We start from the raw sequence: 21,388 nt of genomic DNA, 5'->3' as shown, positions 1-21,388 counted from the left end.
TCAATTACTGTAGCGCCCCTTATGGGTTGAATGGAATGAAAATTGCAGGGTATGTTCCACCATGCAATATGCACAAATACTGCAAATTTGGTGATTTTAGGATACACGGTTGAGAAGTTATGTGTATTGAAAAACAAGCCACGCCCCAAGAAGTTCATTGGTCCGTATCTTCTTAACGCTTTAAGATATCAACAAGCTTTTGATAACTCTATGTGATATTGAAAATTTGGGAGCAATCGGACCAAGTGTGTAGGAGGAGTTCTCAAAAATGTGTTTTTCACAAAATTCAAGATGGCGGAAAATTTATCCAGGCGGAGATTAGGGGTCTGAGAGGCTTTTTTGTAGAGCTAGTGGATCTGGACATGTGTGTCGAATTTCGAGTAAATCGGACATACTGGCCGAGGGGCGTCGCCGGTCCAACTTTGAGGGGGCGCTAGAGAGCCATTTTTTTACATAGAAATATGCAATCTATATCATACCTCTATTTTCACCAGGCCTGACAAGTCTGCAAAATTTGGTGAGTTTTCATGCATGGCAAGTATCCCAAATATGCGCCCAAAGTACAAAAATAAAAATCATAATAATAATAATAATACCCCATAGAATTTCAATAGGGCCTTTGCTGGCCCGACGTTGTCGGTAGCTCGGGCCCTAATAATAACCCATACAATTTCAATAGGGCCTTCGCTGGCCCGACGTTGTCGGTGGCTCGGGCCCTAATAATAATTATCAGTACAATTTCAATAGGGCCTTCGCTGGCCCGACGTTGTCGGTGGCTCGGGCCCTAATAATACCCCATAGAATTTCAATAGGGCCTTCGCTGGCCCGACGTTGTTGGTGGCTCGGGCCCTAATAATAATAATAATCCTTACAATTTCAATAGAGCCTTCGCTGGCCCGACATTGTCGGTGGCTCGGGCCCTAATAATACCCCATAGAATTTCAATAGGGCCTTCGCTGGCCCGACGTTGTCGGTGGCTCGGGCCCTAATAATCCTTACAATTTCAATAGGGCCTTCGCTGGCCCGACGTTGTCAGTGGCTCGGGCCCTAATAATAATAATCCTTACAATTTCAATAGGGCCTTCGCTGGCCAGACGTTGTCGGTGGCTCGGGCCCTAATAATATTATATGTGAAGAGACTGTTTGATCACATGTCAATGTTAATTATTCCTCACAATAATTAACAATGATTTCCACAACAATGAAGGTAAGAAACACAGATATTTAAACATGCAACATTTATTTTTGTTAATCTGTTTCAACATTTGAAAGTCAGAGGTATCACATCTCTGATATTTTTGTAAATATCTTTCTTGACAGTTTTGTATGAATAAGCACATTTGTAGCATTTGGTTGAAAATCGCACCGGTTGTATTTTTGTAGAAATGATCACTATTATTAGTGAATAATTATCATTAACTGTCATATCTTCAAATCATGTCTCGTTTGTACTCACCACTTTTGTAAAATTTTTGAACAAATCATGAACTCTGTCCCATGTTTATACAAATGATCAGTTACGAATATCCTGTGTTTGGCTTTGGAGCGGATGCCATTTATGATCTTCACGACAGGAGTCATCCCATGATCAAAGCCGGTTACTTTTCCACATAGCGCCTGCTGGTGAATGATGCAGTGGTAATGTAGAAATTTTGGGAAGTCTGGGTCACCTTTGCATTGCGTAATGAAGCCTGCATGCCAGCCCGTCATGGCGGGAGCACCGTCTGTTGTCAACGACACCAGCTTTTCTAATGGTACCTTTTTCTCCACGAAGAAACAAGTAAAAAGTCCAACCCTCCGAGGCGCGCGAGCGTCTTTGGGCTCCCGCGTTCAAACCTCTAGTCCGGGCCTTTTCGGTCGGATTGCGTTGCCTCGCCTTTACCCCCGCCAGCCACGAGTTGTTGCCCCGCAGCCTGTTCCGAGGACTGACGGACCTGACGACGGGGTGCGCTCCTGCGCCAACGGGAAGCACCCGCTATTCGGAACCTGAAAACCTAGTGCGGTGAGGGGGCCTCGTCCTGGCTGTCTGTCGTGCGCCTCCGGGTAACCAACTCTCTTATGACAAGAAATACTGTCATTTTAAAATCTACATTAATGCAAGCGTTTTTGATTTAAAATGAACAGCAACTAATTTTTTTAGACGGAGCTCCACTGTGACAAGTGCTATTTTTAGAACATGCCTTGCGGGCGACTCACGTGGTCCCTGCAGGCGACCAGGTGCCCGCGGGCACAGTGTTGGCTACCTCTGTTGTAAATGTTGTTTGCAGTTCTTCAAACTTCATTGTTTTGGATTTGCAGTCACAATGGACCCTATATGGATTCCCAATAGCCTTGCACCTATATGTGATGTGCATATAACTATAATACTTCTATGCAGAGAGAGTCATGGTGGTAGAGATGGGGGAAGTTAGCAGGAAGGGCGGCGGGTTAGAGAGAGAGATGAAAAATAAAACAGTCTGCTCTTGACAGGGTTAAAACGGGCCTCATGGTGTAGGTGGTGGAAAACACCGTTCAGTCATCTGAACGGTGTTTGTGCAGATATGTAGGCGTGACCTGGGAGTACACTGTGCTTTCAAGACATTGTGCATACTGCATTTGTATTCTAAGAAAAGCTGCAGATAAGACGCACAGTAGAAGCCGTTTAACATTTTGTGAACTTGGTTTTCGGTAAAAGATTTAAACATCTAATAGGTCAAATTCAGCCCAGATAGCAGTAAATCAGTAAATGTTGACGATGATGCTATTCGCCTCTTTGGACAATATTAAAACTAATAACTGTCAATATAAATGAAATGCAATTTTGCAACTGCATGACTTCAATAAATGTATTTTGGTGCATAGTTTAGGAGAGATTTGATATTTCCACTCCAGCCTCCATATTTTACAAGTCTGAAGATCAGAAACAAAGACCAATGGCATAACCCTCCCACCATGTTGTAGGGGAAGGGATTGCCACACACACACACACACACACACACACACACACACACACACACACACACACACACACACACACACACACACACACACACACACACACACACACACACACACACACACACACACACACACACACACACCTTGCAGCAGATAGAGAGCCAGCAGTAAGAGGAAGATGGTTCTGGAGGTAACCTGGATCCACCATCGATAAAAGAACGGGAAGAAGACGACTCTGACAATGCCTTTTCGGGTCAGGGACGTCCACGGACTCTCTGGTTTGGCCTTGGCAAACGCTGAACCTGCGGATGAAGAGAATAAAACACACACACACTTAGTTTTTGGCTTAAGTAGTTCTTCTCGTTGGAACTAATTATTTTTTCATTTCTGCAGATCTTTTTTCTACTTCCGTCTATCCCCTCTTTCTATTTATCCTCTCTCTCCTCCTTTTCTATGACATGTTCTGTTATCCTGTGTGATAAAATTAACAATGGAGGATACATTCTACTGATTTGATGAAGAATTGAAGTGGTCACGATTATGAGACAGACAGATGCAAAGATGAAGAAAGAAAGAGAGTGAGGCTTAACATTGACAGGAGGTTGGCACGGTGTCGCTGGCATCTCAGGTTCACGTACAGTTGTGGTCAAAAGTTTACATACACTTGTAAAGAACATAATGTCATGGCTCTCTTGAGTTTCCAGTTATTTCTAAAACTCTGATTTTTCTCTGATAGAGTGATTGGAACAGATACTTCTTTGTCACAAAAAACATTCATGAAGTTTGGTTCTTTCATGACTTTATTATGGGTTAACAGAAAAAGTGATCAAATCTGCTGGGTCAAAAATATACATACAGCAGTGCTAATATTTGGTTACATGTCCCTTGGCCATTTTCACTTCAATTAGGCGCTTTTGGTAGCCATCCACAAGCTTCTGGCAAGCTTCTCGTTGAATCTTTGACCACTCCTCTTGACAGAATTGGTGCAGTTCAGTTAAATTTGATGGCTTTCTGACATGGACTTGTTTCTTCAGCATTGTCCACATGTTCTCAATGGGATTTTAAGTCAGGACTTTGGGAAGGCCATTCTAAAACCCTAATTCTAGCCTGATTTAGCCATTCCATTACCACTTTTGATGTGTGTTTGGGGTCATTGTCCTGTTGGAACACCCAACTGCGCCCAAGACCCAACCTTCGGGCTGATGATTTTAGGTTATCTTGAAGAATTTGAAGGTAATCCTCCTTCTTCATTATCCTATTTACTCTCTGTAAAGCACCAGTTCCATTGGCAGCAAAACAGCCCCACAGCATAATACTACCACCACCGTGCTTGACGGTAGGCATGGTGTTCTTGGGGTTAAAGGCCTCACCTTTTCTCCTCCAAACATATTGCTGGGCATTGTGGCCAAACAGCTTGATTTTTGTTTCGTCTGACCACAGAACTTTCCTCCAGAAGGTCTTATCTTTGTCCACGTGATCAGCAGCAAACTTCAGTCGAGCCTTAAGGTGCCGCTTTTGGAGCAAGGGCTTCCTTCTTGCACGGCAGCCTCTCAGTCCATGGAGATGCAAAACACGCTTGACTGTGGACACTGACACCTGTGTTCCAGCAGCTTCTAATTCTTGGCAGATCTGCTTTTTGGTGGTTCTCGGTTGACTCTTCACCCTCCTGACCAATTTTCTGTCAGCAGCAGGTGATAGCTTGCGTTTTCTTCCTGATCGTGGCAGTGACAAAACAGTGCCATGCACTTTATACTTACAAACAATTGTTTGCACTGTTGCTCTTGGGACCTGCAGCTGCTTTGAAATGGCTCCAAGTGACTTTCCTGACTTGTTCAAGTCAATGATTCGCTTTTTCAGATCCATGCTGAGCTCCTTTGACTTTCCCATTCTAGCGTTTGTGGGTGTTTGTATCCAATGAGCCCTATTTAAATGGCCTCAGAGAAGTCACCAGCTGTAGTCACTCATAATCACTCACAAGAAGTTAAGAGGCCATGCTATGAAGCTCATTTCATTGACACAACTTTCTAAGTCACCAAAATTGCTAATTCATGTTGCTGTATGTATATTTTTGACCCAGCAGATTTTGTCACTTTTTCTGTTAACCCATAATAAAGTCATGAAAGAACCAAACTTCATGAATGTTTTTTGTGACAAAGAAGTATCTGTTCCAATCACTCTATCAGAGAAAAATCAGAGTTGTAGAAATAACTGGAAACTCAAGAGAGCCATGACATTATGTTCTTTACAAGTGTATGTAAACTTTTGACCACAACTGTATGTGTTTTATGTTCTGTTTCTTTTAGCTTGATGGAAAGGAAGTTTGCACACACACAAAATATTTTCTCACCTCTAACCAAATCCACGTCTATAAGGTCTGGTTTGACATGTCCCGTCTTCTTTGGCTTGTTCCTAAAACCCTGCAGGGGGAGACAGAGCAACACAGAGTCAACGCCAGACAAGGAGAGAAACAGAGAAATACATTATTAATGTACACAGAAACACACACAGGAACTCAACTAGGAGGCTTCTCATGCACTTTATGCCTTCATGAACACACACACACACACACACACACACACACACACACACACACACACACACACACACACACACACACACACACACACACACACACACACACACACACACACACACACAGTGTTTGAGGAGGCACACCGTGCATTGAGGCTCACACAGCTAATGGCTCTGAATTCACTGCATTAGCATCTACTCACACATCTACAAGAGTTAACTCAGCATGACCTGGAAAAAGGTTTGTACACATTAAAACATTGAGTCGCTCTAAATGTTCATTCATGTCAGTGAGGTTTGCTTTAAAGCTGGTGCTTTGTGCAGTTTATGAGCCTGGGAGTAAAACTCCCCTGTGGCATACTGGTTTCCTGTACCAACCAGTCACTTCCTCCTATAATGCGTATTACACGTACGTGTGTGTGTGTGTGTGTGTGTGTGTGTGTGTGTGTGTGTGTGTGTGTGTGTGTGTGTGTGTGTGTGTGTGTGTGCGCCACTGCTATGTCAGCTGTGATGACAAACTGTACTGAAACTTTATGAGCAGCTGTAAATTATGAAATTTACATGCTACAATAATAGACAATAAATACAAATGAACAATTATGTATATATGTATGTGTGTGTGTGTGTGTGTGTGTGGCTATCTTTCTAAGGACCAATTTGAGTTTTAGACCAGTCCTCAATTTGAAACAGACACTCAAAGGCTGTTTGAGGGTTTACACTTGGTTTTAAGGTCCAGGTTAGAATTAGTTTTAGTTTGAGTGCAGATGACGAGACGGGACAGGGAGAGGGAATAACATGCAGCGAAGGGCCACGGGTTGAATCTGAACCTTGGTCGCTGCTGTAAAGACTCGGCCTACCAGGTCACCCAGGCCTTTAGTCCTGACTGTTCGGGTGAGGGGCTTTAATGCATTATGTCAATGCATGTCCTGGCTAAGATAGAAGTACAAGGCTGTGTGTGTAAGTGTGTGTGTGAGGTTAACTACAACAAAGCCCGAGTTACTATGGTGAGCAGCCTGACAATAGCTTGGTTTTGATGAGGTTTCTTATCAATGGCTCCGAGTAAACAGAGACATGACCACAGTGCTGTGTATTGTACAACATGTGCACACACACACACACACACACACACACACACACACACACACACACACACACACACACACACACACTTCTATCTTTACCAGTCAAAATGCCCTTTTAGACCACATTATTTAGTTTAGTCTTGTGTTTAATCATTTAACATTCAATTGAATAAAGCAAGGTATCGAAAGATATTTTTTGAGTATCAGCACCAACATTTCAAATAATACTCTGCTCTACTCGAAGGCACATTTTTCAACACTTTACATTTTCAGGATGTAAGTCACATTCAACAGGACTGTGAAATAACACACATCTGTCCACTTGGATCGGACTGGCTCATTCTAATATTTACATACAGGTCAATCAGGTTTTGTGTTATCAGTAAATGGTTTAATACAGAGGCTTGATGGGGGCCCTTATCTTTAAATAGCCCAACCAGCAAGCTATTATGCAGTGTGTGTGTGTGTGTGTGTGTGTGTGTGTGTGTGTGTGTGTGTCAATGCAGGGCTAAAAGAAGCCGATCAATAGCTTCCTCTTGGCAGTAGATTTACCGCAGCATTAAAGTCCTTCAAAAATATCTCGCCTTGCCACGGCTCTTATCTCTGCGATACTCAGAGTCTCTTATCTTCATAAACTAGTTTCTCCTCCAGTTACAAGCTGCGATGTTGCCTCAGTGACCTGGTCCAACATGTATGAATGTCATTCATTATCAAGGAAACAGCACATATTTTTAAATCTATTTCAACAATGAAGACATGAACACAAACAGAGCAGGATATAGTGTAGTTTCCTGTTTGTACCAGCGGGTGGCGACTGGTTTTCCTCAACTCTTTAGTATGAATTATATTATATAACGATAATATATATAATATATCATTTCTTGTCTTGTTTGTTTTTGCAAAGAGAAAAGATCTATTTCAGTTCTCGTGCTTCGCTAATAACCAGTCTGTTACTAGACATCTATTATGCTTTTGCAAATTAACACTGTACATCGTTTTTAAGAAATTACAAATAGTAATCTACAGCATAATAAAGACAGCTGCATCCTCCACTAGATTAAAAGGACAAATTGGTTATCTAAATTTTCTATGAGTCTATAAACATTCCGATAAACGGTTCACAAGGGCCGAGAGTCGACGCGTTGTGCGTACATACTATGCAAAGATAAACTCTGCGCTGTCTGCTGCCGATACAATCTGTAAGAAACCAATTACTCGACAGACGAAGAACCAAGGTCGCAGCCCAGTGTTTTAAGTGTGTGTGTGTGTGTGTGTGTGTGTGTGTGTGTGTGTGTGTGTGTGTGGACTTTGAGCTCATTAAAGACAATGTCTCTCACCGCCGTTTACAGGACAAGAGGTACAGTAGGAAGGAAGGAGGAGGTAGAAGTACGGGGACAGAAAGCAGAGATTGCTCATCAGAGGCCATCTTTATACAGGTGTACTCATTGAAGATCTCCTGTCACAATTATTCATTTAAAAACAAATAAACTAAATGTAATCCTGCCCGAAAAATACGGAAGCCTACATCAGGTACTCGCACCCCAATTTAGGAATGTTGGTTAAAAGAACATCTCTCGTTCTATCTGAAGAGGGAGGAATTTAAAGGTGAAGAGGGTCTAATGTATTTCCACAGCTATGGACTAAGAGCTTCAAGCCATGCACACACACACACACACACACACACACACACACACACACACACACACACACACACACACACACACACACACACACACACACACACACACACACACACACACACAACTCAACAAAAAGCCCCAAAAAGAAGGATACAGTGACATTAAGTAAGCAATTATCACTATCAACTTCATTCTCTTTCCTTTGTCTTTTAATAGTGGGTGACCGTGGCTAAGTGGAGAGCAGGGCCGCCTTTCAATCAGAAGGTCGGCGGTGCGATCCCCAATGTGTCCTTGAGCAAGACACTTAACCCCAAAATTGCTCCCGTAGCTGCGTCTACGATAGATACTGAATTGTAAGTCGCTTTGGATAAAAGCGTCTGCTAAATGACTGTAATGTAATGTAATATCCATCAATCAGAACTCTATTCCTGTACGTTGTCATATATTTTTGGCATTGTTACATTGTCTAATTGTGTAGATAATTAATATATACCTTATTTTGTAGTGTTGCTATATTATGATATATTGTTATGTGATAATGTTGCATTCAACAGAACAAAATATGATGATTAAACAAGGAAGAAGAAGGAGCCAATGCACGTGTCTGCTAACTAAAAGCTGGGAATGTACCTCCCAACCTCCATTTGTTTCGTCTATTCCCGGAGGAACCCACAGCAGCTATATAACCCTGAAGAAAGTCTCACGTCAATCTTTAAATTTGTGCTGACCTTCAAGTCTGCTGCAGTTCTTTACACCCTGAAACTGTCTGAGCGTTAAAGGAGACCAACATTTCGGTGCCACCCTGATCACGTGACTCATGCTAATCTGTCTGTGTGCTCAGTTCCCTTAATTGTCCCACTGCAGTTAAAAAAAAGAAACACGTTCTTCCTGCAGCCAATCACAAAGCAGCGTTTGCTACAGCGTGACTGCAGAGTGGGGTTAATACACACATGGTGACTGAAATGAGCGATCAAACCAACCAATCACAGTCTAGCTGGCTACAGCGTGGGAAGCAGGTGCGCACTGTGGGACAACAAGAGGGACGTCCTCCCCCGCTGTATACTCACCAGAGAAATAAACTGCAGAGAGAAGGAGGAAAAGACGGATGGAAGAAGAGGGGATGGACAAGAAGAGAGGAGAGATGGGTACGTGACACCCAGCCGGGAGGGCAGAGAGGAGAGTGTTAAAAATTAAACATTGGAAAAGAACTGGCAGCATGGTGAGAGACAGCAAAGACAATACAATGAAGAGGAGGGAGGAAGATGGAAGAGTGACAATCAAAAGAGAAGACGAGAACAACTTGACAAAAAGGGAATCAGAAGAAATAGAGGATGAGGAGAGACATTCAGAGAAAGCAGAGCACAGGAAGAAAACACAAACAGGAAACAAATAAAATAAGAAAGTGAAATAACAATGAAACAAACGTACCTTTATTTCCCGCTGCTCCACTGACTTCTCCCATATCTGTTGGTCATAGGCGCCAATCTGGAAAAACAAAAAGAGAATTGATTACTGATGAATTGGGGAGAGAAGAGCAACAGAAGGTTTTAGTTTCCAGATGCACACGTCATCGTCTAGAAAAAGTAACGATCCGAAAGACAATAAAGTTTCACTTCCCTTTAATGAAGGATCTACGTACAATTAAAAAAGTTAAAATAATCTCCTTGAAATCAAAGTGAACTGCCAACGCCCCTTAGCCGCATCATCATCATCATCATTATTATTTCGAGACAGATTTTATCCCATAACAACAGATTTTCAGTATTGTGATGAGTCTGCAGGAACAGATCATTATGGTTGAGTTCAGGATTTTAAAGCTGTTGCTCCACATCTGGAGCCGTCATGATCTCATCGAACAAGTTGGATATTTACATGATGTGTCATTACATGATAGGTGATGAATCATTCCACCACACACAAGGATTTTAACGTAGCAATCAGTGTTTAATTGTTACCGAAAAACTGTAATTAACCCCTTAAACCCAGTTTAATCCCACAATACACTACTTAAATAGCTTATTAAAAATTATATTGTGCTGCAACTTTTAACAATATTACATATTCCGTATTAACTTGTTATAAGCCATCACTGAAACTACATTTACAATGTTAAGAGTTACATCTTTTTCCATAATATTAAGGCCATATTTGGCATCTTTGACACACAGAGGATGAAGTGGGAAATGAGACTCTGGGGAAATGCATGCAGCACCACCTGTCACTGTCAAAGAGATCAATAGACCTGCAGTGTGTGAATGTGTGTGTGTGTGTGTGTGTGTGTGTGTGTGTGTGTGTGTGTGGCTAGTGGAGTGGTAAATACACACTTAATGTATTAACAGATGTATGACCAATAGTCGGACACGTAGTGTGTTTTTATGAGCGCAGTACGACACAGAGAAGGACCGTTATCACGGGGACTAGATGGATCTGTACCTCGTCCTGAGGACGCACAAAAACAAAACACACATCAAGATCAGACTGTGCCAATTTCACACCATGTCGCTACGATTAGCAGATAATGTTGAAGGAGTAAAAAAATAAATAAGAAAGCTCGGAGACACAAGTCACACAAATTGGTTGCTTCTCATTTTTCATAGACTTAAGAGGACCGGTTGAGGATCTGACCTCAACAGATTAGTGTATTCGTGTGTGTGTGTGTGTGTGTGTGTGTGTGTGTGTGTGTGTGTGTGTGTGTGTGTGTGTGTGTGTGTGTGTGTGTCTCTCCAAGGAATCAAGTCTGGGTCAGCACGCGAGTTGGCCAGTGGAAAGTCTGCATGTTTAATGAGACGTCATTAAACATGGATAGAAAGAGAAGAAGAGGAAGAGGGAGGTCAAAGACGAGCAAAGAAGAACATGAAGAGAGGCAGAATAAAGAAGAGAAAGTGTTTATAACGTCAGTTAAAAGGCTTCTTTTATAAATCTCTTTATATCTCTCTCTCAAATGAGTGTTTGTGCTTTTACTTAAATAGCCCAGATGACTTGTGATATCACCGTGTTAACCACGAGATGCAGCAGCAGCATCAGACGTGCGTCACGTATATATTTTAAAGGGCAGCACTCTTTCAATGCTTTCCTTTCATTTCTTTCACCGTCGCTCTACCGGTCACAGGGACAATTACCGCTTTACAAAACGAAGGAAATGTCATCCGATTGCTGCTAACGTCCCACAGAAACTATTCAACTCGTTTCGTCTGTAAGAAGCTGTGTCCAATCATGTGTTTTCAAAATACAGAAAGCTAAAACATTAACGGTTAAATAAGGACCGTTTAATCACTGAAAAAGACTGAAAGTTCATTCTTGTTAGCAAAGCAGCTGCATATTGGACATGATGATGAAATCAAAACAGAGCTATTTAAGTTAATCTTTTTCCACGTCATGGACACAGAGTTAGCAAAATAGTAACATATATACACACCGGAATATATCAGGCCTTTGATTAGCCATTTCTTGTAAAACTGACTCTTAAGTTATCATAGTATGAATATACTGAAAAAATAGACTACAAATTAAAGCTCTCAGTCTTATTATAAGTACTATTTATGAAACAGGAATTAACAGCTGATCAGGTGAACAAATGAGATATTCTTGGCACCGGAGAGCATTAAATCTGACATCCGTCTGACTGATTATGTGTCATTTGGGCTGGCTAATTTTCCTTCTTTCCTTCTCCTTTCTGCGATTTGACAATCAAATCAATTGCAGAGAGAGAGCGACAGAGCCAGAGCGAGACAGAGACAGAGCAAGAGCGAGAGACAGAGAGAGAGAGACAGAGAGAGCGAGAGAGAGCGAGCAAGAGCGAGAGACAAAGAGAGAGAGCGAGAGAGACAGAGAGAGAGAGCGAGAGACAGAGAGAGAGAGAGAGAGAGACAGAGCGAGAGAGAAACAGAGAGAGAGCAAGAGAGCGAGAGAGACAGAGACAGAGCAAGAGACAGAGAGAGAGAGAGAGCGAGAGAGAGAGACAGAGCGAGAGCAAGAGACAGAGAGAGAGAGAGAGAGAGCGAGAGAGAGAGACAGAGCGAGAGCAAGAGACAGAGAGAGAGAGAGCGAGAGAGACAGAGAGAGAGAGAGCGCGAGAGACAGAGAGAGAGAGCGAGAGAGAGACAGAGAGAGAGCGAGAGAGAGACAGAGACAGAGACAGAGAGAGAGAGAGCCAGAGAGAGAGAGACAGAGAGAGAGCGCGAGAGAGACAGAGAGAGAGAGCGCGAGAGAGACAGAGAGCGAGAGAGACAGAGAGAGTGAGAGAGACAGAGAGAGCGAGACACAGAGAGAGAGAGAGAGAGAGAGAGAGAGAGAGAGAGAGAGAGAGAGAGAGAGAGAGAGAGAGAGAGAGAGACACAGAGAGACAGAGAGAGACAGAGAGAGAGACAGAGAGACACAGAGAGAGAGAGAGACAGAGAGCGAGAGAGAGACAGAGAGAGAGAGAGAGAGAGAGGGAGAGACAGAGAGCGAGAGAGACAGAGAGCGAGAGAGAGACAGAGAGAGAGAGAGAGAGAGAGAGAGAGAGCGAGAGAGAGACAGAGAGAGAGAACGAGAGAGACAGAGAGAACCAGAAGGGAAGATGACGAGGACAAGTGTGCCGCTGCGGCAGTGCCGGGGTCACCATGGCGACGGATGGAGGAACGATCGGGGGGGAGAGAGAGAGACAGAGGGAGGGAGGGGGAGAGGGGGATTATGTCGGCGAGAGTTATATAACAACTGCCTCTGCAATGGAGGGTCTCTCTCAGTTATGCTGGTTTGAAGAAGTTTGTTTTGAAGCGTGTCTGTAGTAGATATTCACAAGATTAACACATATCAATAATTACACACACACACACACACACACACACACACACACACACACACACAAAGCAGAGTGAATGTTTGACTTCCATTCGTCAGACGGATCAGAAACACGACTCCTAATGAATCCTCTCGGTGTCTGCTGCGTGTTTAGATAAAGTGTCGCTTACACTTTATGAAGGTTTTAAAATGTTGGAAACCTCGGTGCTCTCCACTGTGGACCAGGGTGTGATGGAAAACCCCTCAGCTGTTTGTGGGAGTCACCTGTGTGCACGCGTCAGTTGAGGTGTGGTGAACTTTGTCACAATAAGAAACCACCAGTGGAAACGCACAGAGCTGGCTGGTGTGTGTGCAAGGACACCTTTATTCTAGAGAGGTCTGTGCAAATGACTGAGTGAATGAATCAAATGGTACATTTAAAAAAATCCTGAAACTTTCATCATCCGTCCATTCGTCTTCTTTGATGAGTCAATCATTCAAGATATTCAGTTTACAGTGATACAAAATATGATGTTTGGATCAGAATTGCTGACAGTTGACTTTTAAATGGAATCAACAAATAATTTCACCCCAAATCCCCAAAACACAGATGATGATCAGGTCCTAAAAACAACAACAACAACAACAACAACAACAACGTACTAATCTTCATCTGTCAATTGCTTTTAGATGAACCATGCCTAGTCATTAAATCTGGATTTCCTATGAGGACGGAAGAAAGAAACAGTACAGGTGTGAATGAAAACAAAACCCAAAAAAGGATGAAATGACTGAAGACCTGTTTGGGTCAGACAGCTGCTTGTGGCGGCAGATTAACCCTCTGCTGTGTTTTCATGTGTGACCATGGGAACGCAGACAGAGAGGTTACTGTAGTAGTGTGTGTGTGTGTGTGTGTGTAAAGTCTATTTTAAGCTCAGGCAGGTGTGTGTGTGTGTGTCAGGTTGAGAAATCTCTCCACTCGCTAAAACATCCTGTATGCGATTCTAGCTGCTAAAACGTTCAAATGTTCCAACTAATAACTATATATTATTATCAATTAATCTGCCAAAAATCACAATTTTTGACAGTCCTTATTTCAGAGGACCCAAGGTGACGAGTGTCTTTTGTTTGACTATCAGTCCAAAACCCAACGACATTCAGTTTAGTATCACATAAAAGACAAAGAAATATAGAGGCTGGAAACAGTAACAATACAATAAAGAAATATATAGGAAGGTGGAACGAGCCAATTTGTGTTCTTTTTTGCAATTGAAATTTTCGAAATAGTTGTCAATTCATTTTCTGTTCATCTACTAATCGTTTCAGGTCCAATATTACTATTAATAACTGGAAGATTAGAGCAAATGAATGAGAGTCAACCTCAGCACTTTATGCCTGTTTCGTCTGGCAAGCTGTCAGAAAGAAAAGTCCAATAACAAAATCCATAACTGTGGGTGCATTACCCGGATTGACAGACATGTTTTGGGGTGAACGGCAGACAGCATTTGATATAATAAATGTATAAATAACATAGGAAGCTACTTGATAGATCATGTGTTGTCTCTACTCTAAATGTCCTCCATATATAGACTCTTCACACTGAGAATTAACGTCCACAGATCTCATGCTTACATCCTAAAAAAAGGCCCTAAAGCCCCCACAGGAATAAACTATAAGCTGATGCAGTTAAATGCAGCGTTTTAAGCTCAGATATATCACCGACATGCAAAACAAGAAGCTGGCAACACTAGACCATATGTCAGACATTTAAAAAAAACTAAAACAAGCACATCTGTCTGGTGCTGTAGCAGATCTAGACTACATGGTGAGAATAAAACACAACACAGATTCTATATGCAGCGCAGTCAGAAATATACTGTGAGTCATAGGAGCGTGTCGGCTGGAGAGAAGAGGATCTCTGCAATGTCTTCAGGTCAGTGGGACTTCAGGTCTTATTACAGCTCGTTGTTGACCGACAATGCACACAAAGAAACCTGCCCCATTGGTTTGAGACTTTTCTACCATACTTCTAGTTTCTTAATGCTAAACCAGACCAGATCTCCTGCTCTCTCTCGCATGTTTAGCATGAACTCAACGACATTTTTAGAGCTGCGATGGACCCGCCTTTACCCGTTGAGGCTCGTCTACCTGCAGTGTTTCGGTCAGTGCGTTACTAATGGTTAACAGAAAGACAGTATTTGAACCACTGGAGAGAAATCATCCTGTCCTGGTGACTCAAACGGCACGGACGAGAAAGCCCCGGTCATGACGTCTAGCAGACAAAGTGTGTTCTAGCTAACTTTACATTCGGGAAGTTAAAAGAGACGTCGGAGACAAAGACGCCCTGAGGACAGCCAGACAGGTGGCAGAAAAAGGTTTCTCTCATTCATGACTCAGCGGTTGTCATCACTGGCGTGTCTCTGCCCAGACAAGCTCAGCTAGACGCACACACAAGATTTATCAAAAACAATTATGAGAAAACATTGATTTTCTGTTTTAGATCTTGGCTCTGCAGAGCTGAAAAGGTCTAATTAAAGACGTGAGACCTTTTTAATGTTACCTGCAATTAAATTTAGGACTTCTTTAAGAACCAAAATAAAGATGCAAAGCTGAGAAAACCTGTTATTTTTTATGGACAATAGCCATCTGTCTCGAGCAGACAGCAGTGTTTAAGAGTTTAGACCTTTAATTAAAGGCTGTAACTTCTCATACGAGTCATCTTCAGAGCGATCTGATTCCAGTGAAAGCTTACGTTGACGTCCACGTCTGCCAGGTGCAAGCGAAAGATCAGAGAGCGACAGGTTGTGATGATCGGACAAAAGTGAAAGACTGAAAAGAAAGAAAGCAGACCGACGGATATGGGGACAGAGCGGTCGAGGAGGAACAACAACAACAAACGAGCAGAAAAGGCCCGAGAAGAGACAGACGGGGTCGTGACGGACAGACAGGTTTGTGGGGACAGACGGGACGTGTAAGCTGAGAGCTGCAGGGGGAGCAGCGCTGGAGTCCAGCAGAGGATCTGATATCTGAGACCATGGAACAAGAAGACACACAACACCGGCCTGGTTTCACACTGTGCCGAGCGGCCCGACTCTCCGCTGCTACTGCTGACAGCACCGAGGAGGTCGCTGCCAAAATACTGCGTGTCAAAAAGAGTCTGCACACAAAATTATGACATTTTCAAATGTTTCAGCTACAGCTTCTTTAGTGCACCACGACGGTTACATTTATTTTTCAACTGTGAAATTTCCCAAATTGTGGTTGCAATTCTTTAAACAACAAACTAAACAAAGATCTTTGTTTATGTTATATGTTAATGTAACGTATTGGCTTGTATATATCATCAGGCTCTAGTGTGCAATAACAAACTGCAGAAACTGAATAAGTGTGTAAACTTAGACTTGACATTAAATATGTACTTTTTTTCTTGGTTGAGCACGAGGTTATTGTCTTGTACTTTGAATATTACATTAAGTTAAACATTTAGCACTTTGAAAATAGTGTCAATACACTCTGCAAACATCACACTGCGTCCATTTGGGGCTTAAGTAATATCTGACCCATTTTGCACTATGAAATGATTTAAACAGAACTGTAGGCAGATTTGCATGACCATATGCAGGTCACGACAGCTGCGCAAACTCACCTTAAGAAAGCTGAGAGATGCAGCTGAAAGTTTACTTTGTTCATGCAATGACAACATCGACGTAAAATACTAAACAGAACATGCGTTGCAAAAATACAACTGCCACAGACATTTTAATATTGTTTTCTTGGTTTGTGACAGGCAAAATAAATAAATAAATACAAGCCAGCATGCAATGCAAAAAAACAAATGTACAGCGTCTTACCTTTTTCTGGTACCACACCACAGCATCTTTTACTTTGGAAGCCATTTACATTTCCCTTCACCCCGCCTAGGGCATCTTAGACTGAAAACACACAACGGGAGAGAGAGAGAGCAGTGTGAGTAATGAGGAGAGCGAGAGGAGGACTGAGGTCTATATACCTGGTAGGAAGGTGTGTCCAACTGATGAAGGAGTGAGGGAGAGGGATGACCCCCCTACGTACACATAACTACACACAGACACACTTGTGTTTAAGCTGAGTGAAGGCGTTGACTTTAGGCTTTCTTCCAACATAAAACACAGAGAAAAACACCTTTTTGCCACACACACACACACACACACACACACACACACACACACACACACACACACACACACACACACACACACACACACACACACAGCCATCTCCCTTGACACCATCTCACAAAAACAAAAACAGTGTTTCTATTAGCCGACCTGGTTGTTTCCACTGAATCATATCATGACACACACAGACATGTTTTCTGTAGCAAATTAGGGAATGGCTGTGAATTAACTGCGTGTTAAGATGTATGTATGTAAATGTTATGAGTGTATATGTGAGTGTGTGAGTGTGTCTATATGCAGCACCCAGCCAGCACCGGGTTAGCTTAGCATACAGTAGCAAACACCTAGCAGCTCACTTATTGACATGTTTCATCTCGTTAGTTTGTTTCATCTGCACTGAACGTTACTATTTTAGGAATAGATTGTGGTTTTATGGAATATTAGCAAATTAGGAGCTTTCCCAAAATAGAAAATAGATGAAATCACACAATTATGTGATAAAAAAAAAATACAACAAATAAATAAAAAAATGCTACTAGCTTTTCCATAGCTCTGTACTCCCTCCATCCACTGAGGAAAATAAGACAAAAAGCTGTCCCTTGACTTGAAGATATTCATGGCTGACCACCACCAAATAGACCATAGACCTCATGTTGTATTCAAATCAGTTGATCGTCGATATCTGCGTCACTGACGGGAGGGTCACGTGACACAGAGCCAGTGTGCATCCATGACGGTGTCCAGTGTGTACATTAGGCCTGCAGCGTGTCTCTGGTACAGTCACAGTGTGATTACAGTAAGAAGTCTTTGAAACGGAATCCTCTGGTGATGTGAGCTCGTTTGTTGTGGTTAAAAAAAATAAATTAAAAAAAAAAGGAACCAGAGAAGACAAGAGTTTTAACTGGATCCACTTTAACAAAACCTGAGCTTCAACTTGTATTCGACACTGAGAACAACCAAATAGGACTCATTGAGCTAATGTTATATTTAACAACAGCAAACTCCCACTGCTCATATGGACTCAAAACGCTAAAATTAGATCCTCTTATACGTGGGTGGAAATGGAAGACGAGGAGCCAAACATTTGGTTAATCAGAGAAGCTGTAAAACATGGAGGCTTTGAGGTTAGCCACTCTCCTTCCTCTTCTGTCTCTCTTTGTATTCCTTTGTTATATAAGTGCAAAGTGTTGTCCTGCTGCGTGAGTGGGAGTGATGGAGGTCTAAGGACAGTGGCAGCTTTGTCGGTCATCAGGAAATAACACTCAACCAGACACATTTTGACATTTTCTTCGTCGAGCTTTCCGCTCAGAGTTTGAACCTTTGCATGTGAAGACTCGTTTGTCTGCCGGGTAGTCGATCCCTCACAGTGAATTATGAGTCACCCTTTCCTCCCTAATATCTGCGTGCTTAGAAGCGCCGCTACTACATTTTTCAAAAGAAAGCCATTGATGAGTTAATTGCGTGGCCATCTGCAGCCTGTGATGCAGTTTACTTTGAAAGAAAGTGTGTGTGAGGGTCATAATAGTGGACCGTTAAGTCAGCTCCGCAGCTTATCTGCCAACAACCGAACTGCAACACTTAAAGTGTTTATATGTGTGATAAAGTCTCCGCCTTAAACAAAAACAAGAGTATTACTGAAAGTGTGTCACGGTCCTTCTGTTCAAAGCCGCACGGGAGCTCGCCGTGTCAAGAATGTGAGAATGTGAAAGCTCAGAAGCAGGAAGGAGAGATAAAAATGTCTGCCGTGAGCCAAGTGTGAAGCGCTTCAATGTCGAGCACAGAAGTCTGCCGGTATATGAACTAAACACACCCACAGACGGTAAACCACCAGCTGATTAACGCACAAAACTGCAATGAATCCCTGTTCCTATATCGGCAAACGCTGCATGCACGCTGCTCCTAAGGGTGCAGAGTCGTGAGTGCATTTCTTCCTCTGTGTGTGTGTGTGTGTGTGTGTGTGTGTGTGTGTGTGTGTGTGTGTGTGTGTGTGTGTGTGTGTACACTTTTGCCCAAGAAGGCCAGAGACATTTTTAGTAACAGGAAGAGAGAATCTTGCTCGTTGTCTCCGTTTACGATTATCCCTCCTTCCTCTATCTTTCACTGTTGAACCACTCTATTCCTCACATATTATGCACTTGTTTTTTTTGCTATTACTCATAAAGCATATTTAGTTCAACCTAACAGGGGGAAGGAGGTAAAAAAAAAAAAAAAAGAGAGAAAGCACTATGCTGGTTTGTCCTTTTTATGTGCTGTGGTCACACAAGTTAATGGGTTTACAGTGTAGATAAAGGCCTTCATGTTAAAACCGAGATAGAGGCATGAAAGAAAGGGAAAATGGACAGACCGAGGACGAAGGAGGAAGAAAGGAGGAAGAAAGAGGATGTATGTAAAGACCAAACACCGTATGGAGGGCGAGGAAGCCTTTCTTTGTTCACATAAACACAAGAGACGAAGAAAGAGGTTGTTTTTTTTCTGCCATAAACTTTTCACAATGAGAATAAATTAAAATATGAATTTCATTGGACTTGTGTCGGCTAGCTTGCGCATCAGAGGAAGAGAGCAGCTTACACTACAAAAGCTTAAAACGGAATTATTTTAAACGCTGCAGCAATTATCTTAATTATGGAGTCCAAGAAGTTCAAAGTACTTTATAAGAGGACACCAGTGAGGTTTTGTTGGGTGCACGGCCTCTAAAAAAAGACAGTAATGCTGTTGCAGCTTGGCATGTAGCTATTTTAAGCTCTTTTAGCTGATAAACAGCACAAAAATATGTTCAATCTATGAATAACATAAAACAGAGAAGAGGAGGGCAAACCTGCACATTTTGGGGAGCTGGAACCGGACAAAGGGATTTCTGCACATTATATAAAATGTTTTGAGATCAAACTAATGTCGCTGGTGTCCAAATACTGCAGAGCAACGATCGCTAACAACTGCTGCTTTGAAGAGATGTGAGATTGCACAACGATCATAAGCATGACCAGAGAGAGAGAAAACAGACATTCATCCAGACAGACAGACCAATAAGAACTACACCCCGTCATTAGTGGAGTTGGACCACAAACGGCGATGTTTTCTGTTTTTAACTCTCTAAGACTCTCAGACAGCTTTAAGACTTCAAATCCTCACCATGCAGAGACGCGAGAAGAAAAAGAAAAACAGGCAGATCCTCTCGTTCAAAGCCTCAGAATCCTCTCATCGTACCTCTGTGGGATGCCAGCACTAATTCACACACATTATCAGACACAAACACACGCGTCACACACTATTGCCTAATGTGACTTCATACACAGGATTAGCTGTAATGTGCCGGGGTATTATTTATGCTGGAAAACATCAGGAGAGGCTGGGCGAGTTCTTTTTCCAAAACCACACATTCACAGCGTTCCCAAAACACACTCCGGTTTGCTCAAGAGTATTTAGGGAACAGAGCCGAGACAACAGACGCACACACAGCAGTTTTCTCTTCAACGCCTATGAATCCTTTGACCAAACTACATACACACACACATGGCTGCCAAGTCTGTCCGACCAATAGTCTGTCTGAACTGACCCATTTTCAGAGAGAGAGAGACACACAGACAGACAGAGAGAGAGAGAGCGAGACACAGCGACAGAGGTCAACTAAGACATTGTGTATGATGAAGGCCTCAGTTTAAATGAGGACTCTTTTTGTGAATGTATGTTCGTGGTAAGTGGACATGCATGCGTGTCTTTGTGTGAGCAGGAAATAGCCGAGTGTAATTAGTCATATCCCAGCCTCTGTATGAAAGAAGGTGGTGTGTGTGTGTGTGTGTGTGTGTGTGTGTGTGTGTGTGTGTGTGTGTGTGTGTGTGTGTGTGTGTGTGTGTGTCTTCATGGGAGGCAAGAGAAAAGAGAAGACAAAGAGAGAGACTTAGAAGACAGGGCTTAGCCACCTCCAACAGATGGACTATTTGTGGTGCATATTATATTACAGTGTGTCTACAGTTGAATTCAATATAAAAATGTATCATATCTGAATTCTTTTGGTAAATAAATAAAGCATGTTACATACTGAAGCTAGATGATTTGTTGGGAGCATCAAACCGTGTCTAACACTCAGCCCAGTGTTAAAATAGAGGAAGTATTTTAGAGATCAGATACCAACTAAAGTACCGCGGGGACAAACTGGCAGCAGTCTGCAGACTCTTCTGTTCTGCGTTCATTAGATTAGATAAGTCGCTATTTTCAGCATTTGAATGATATACAATCTGCCTGTCCTTCGGTTAACCTTTAGACACTTCTTACATCCAATCACAGC

General features: G+C 42.4%; 1 protein-coding gene across 2 annotated transcripts in view; it reads right to left on the bottom strand.

Annotated features, from left to right (window-relative positions):
- Positions 1–21,388, bottom strand: part of LOC137888057 (protein PHTF2-like) — a 38,972-nt gene that overhangs the window by 11,514 nt on the left and 6,070 nt on the right. For both annotated transcript variants that reach the window (XM_068731345.1, XM_068731346.1), the window contains exons 2-5: positions 16,801–16,881; positions 9,620–9,676; positions 5,285–5,354; positions 3,081–3,239 (exon numbers count right to left, since the gene is read on the bottom strand). In XM_068731345.1, the coding sequence (XP_068587446.1) occupies positions 3,081–3,239; positions 5,285–5,354; positions 9,620–9,676; positions 16,801–16,845 (331 nt within the window). In that variant the 5' untranslated portion in view covers positions 16,846–16,881. The remainder of the gene's footprint in view (positions 1–3,080; positions 3,240–5,284; positions 5,355–9,619; positions 9,677–16,800; positions 16,882–21,388) is intronic.

This window comes from Cebidichthys violaceus, unplaced genomic scaffold, assembly GCF_023349555.1.
Source record: "Cebidichthys violaceus isolate CVI_PGR_0920_01 unplaced genomic scaffold, fCebVio1.0.p SCAF_51, whole genome shotgun sequence".
In the NCBI taxonomy this organism is placed as follows: domain Eukaryota; kingdom Metazoa; phylum Chordata; class Actinopteri; order Perciformes; family Stichaeidae; genus Cebidichthys; species Cebidichthys violaceus.
This window is presented reverse-complemented; position numbering and strand designations above follow the sequence as displayed.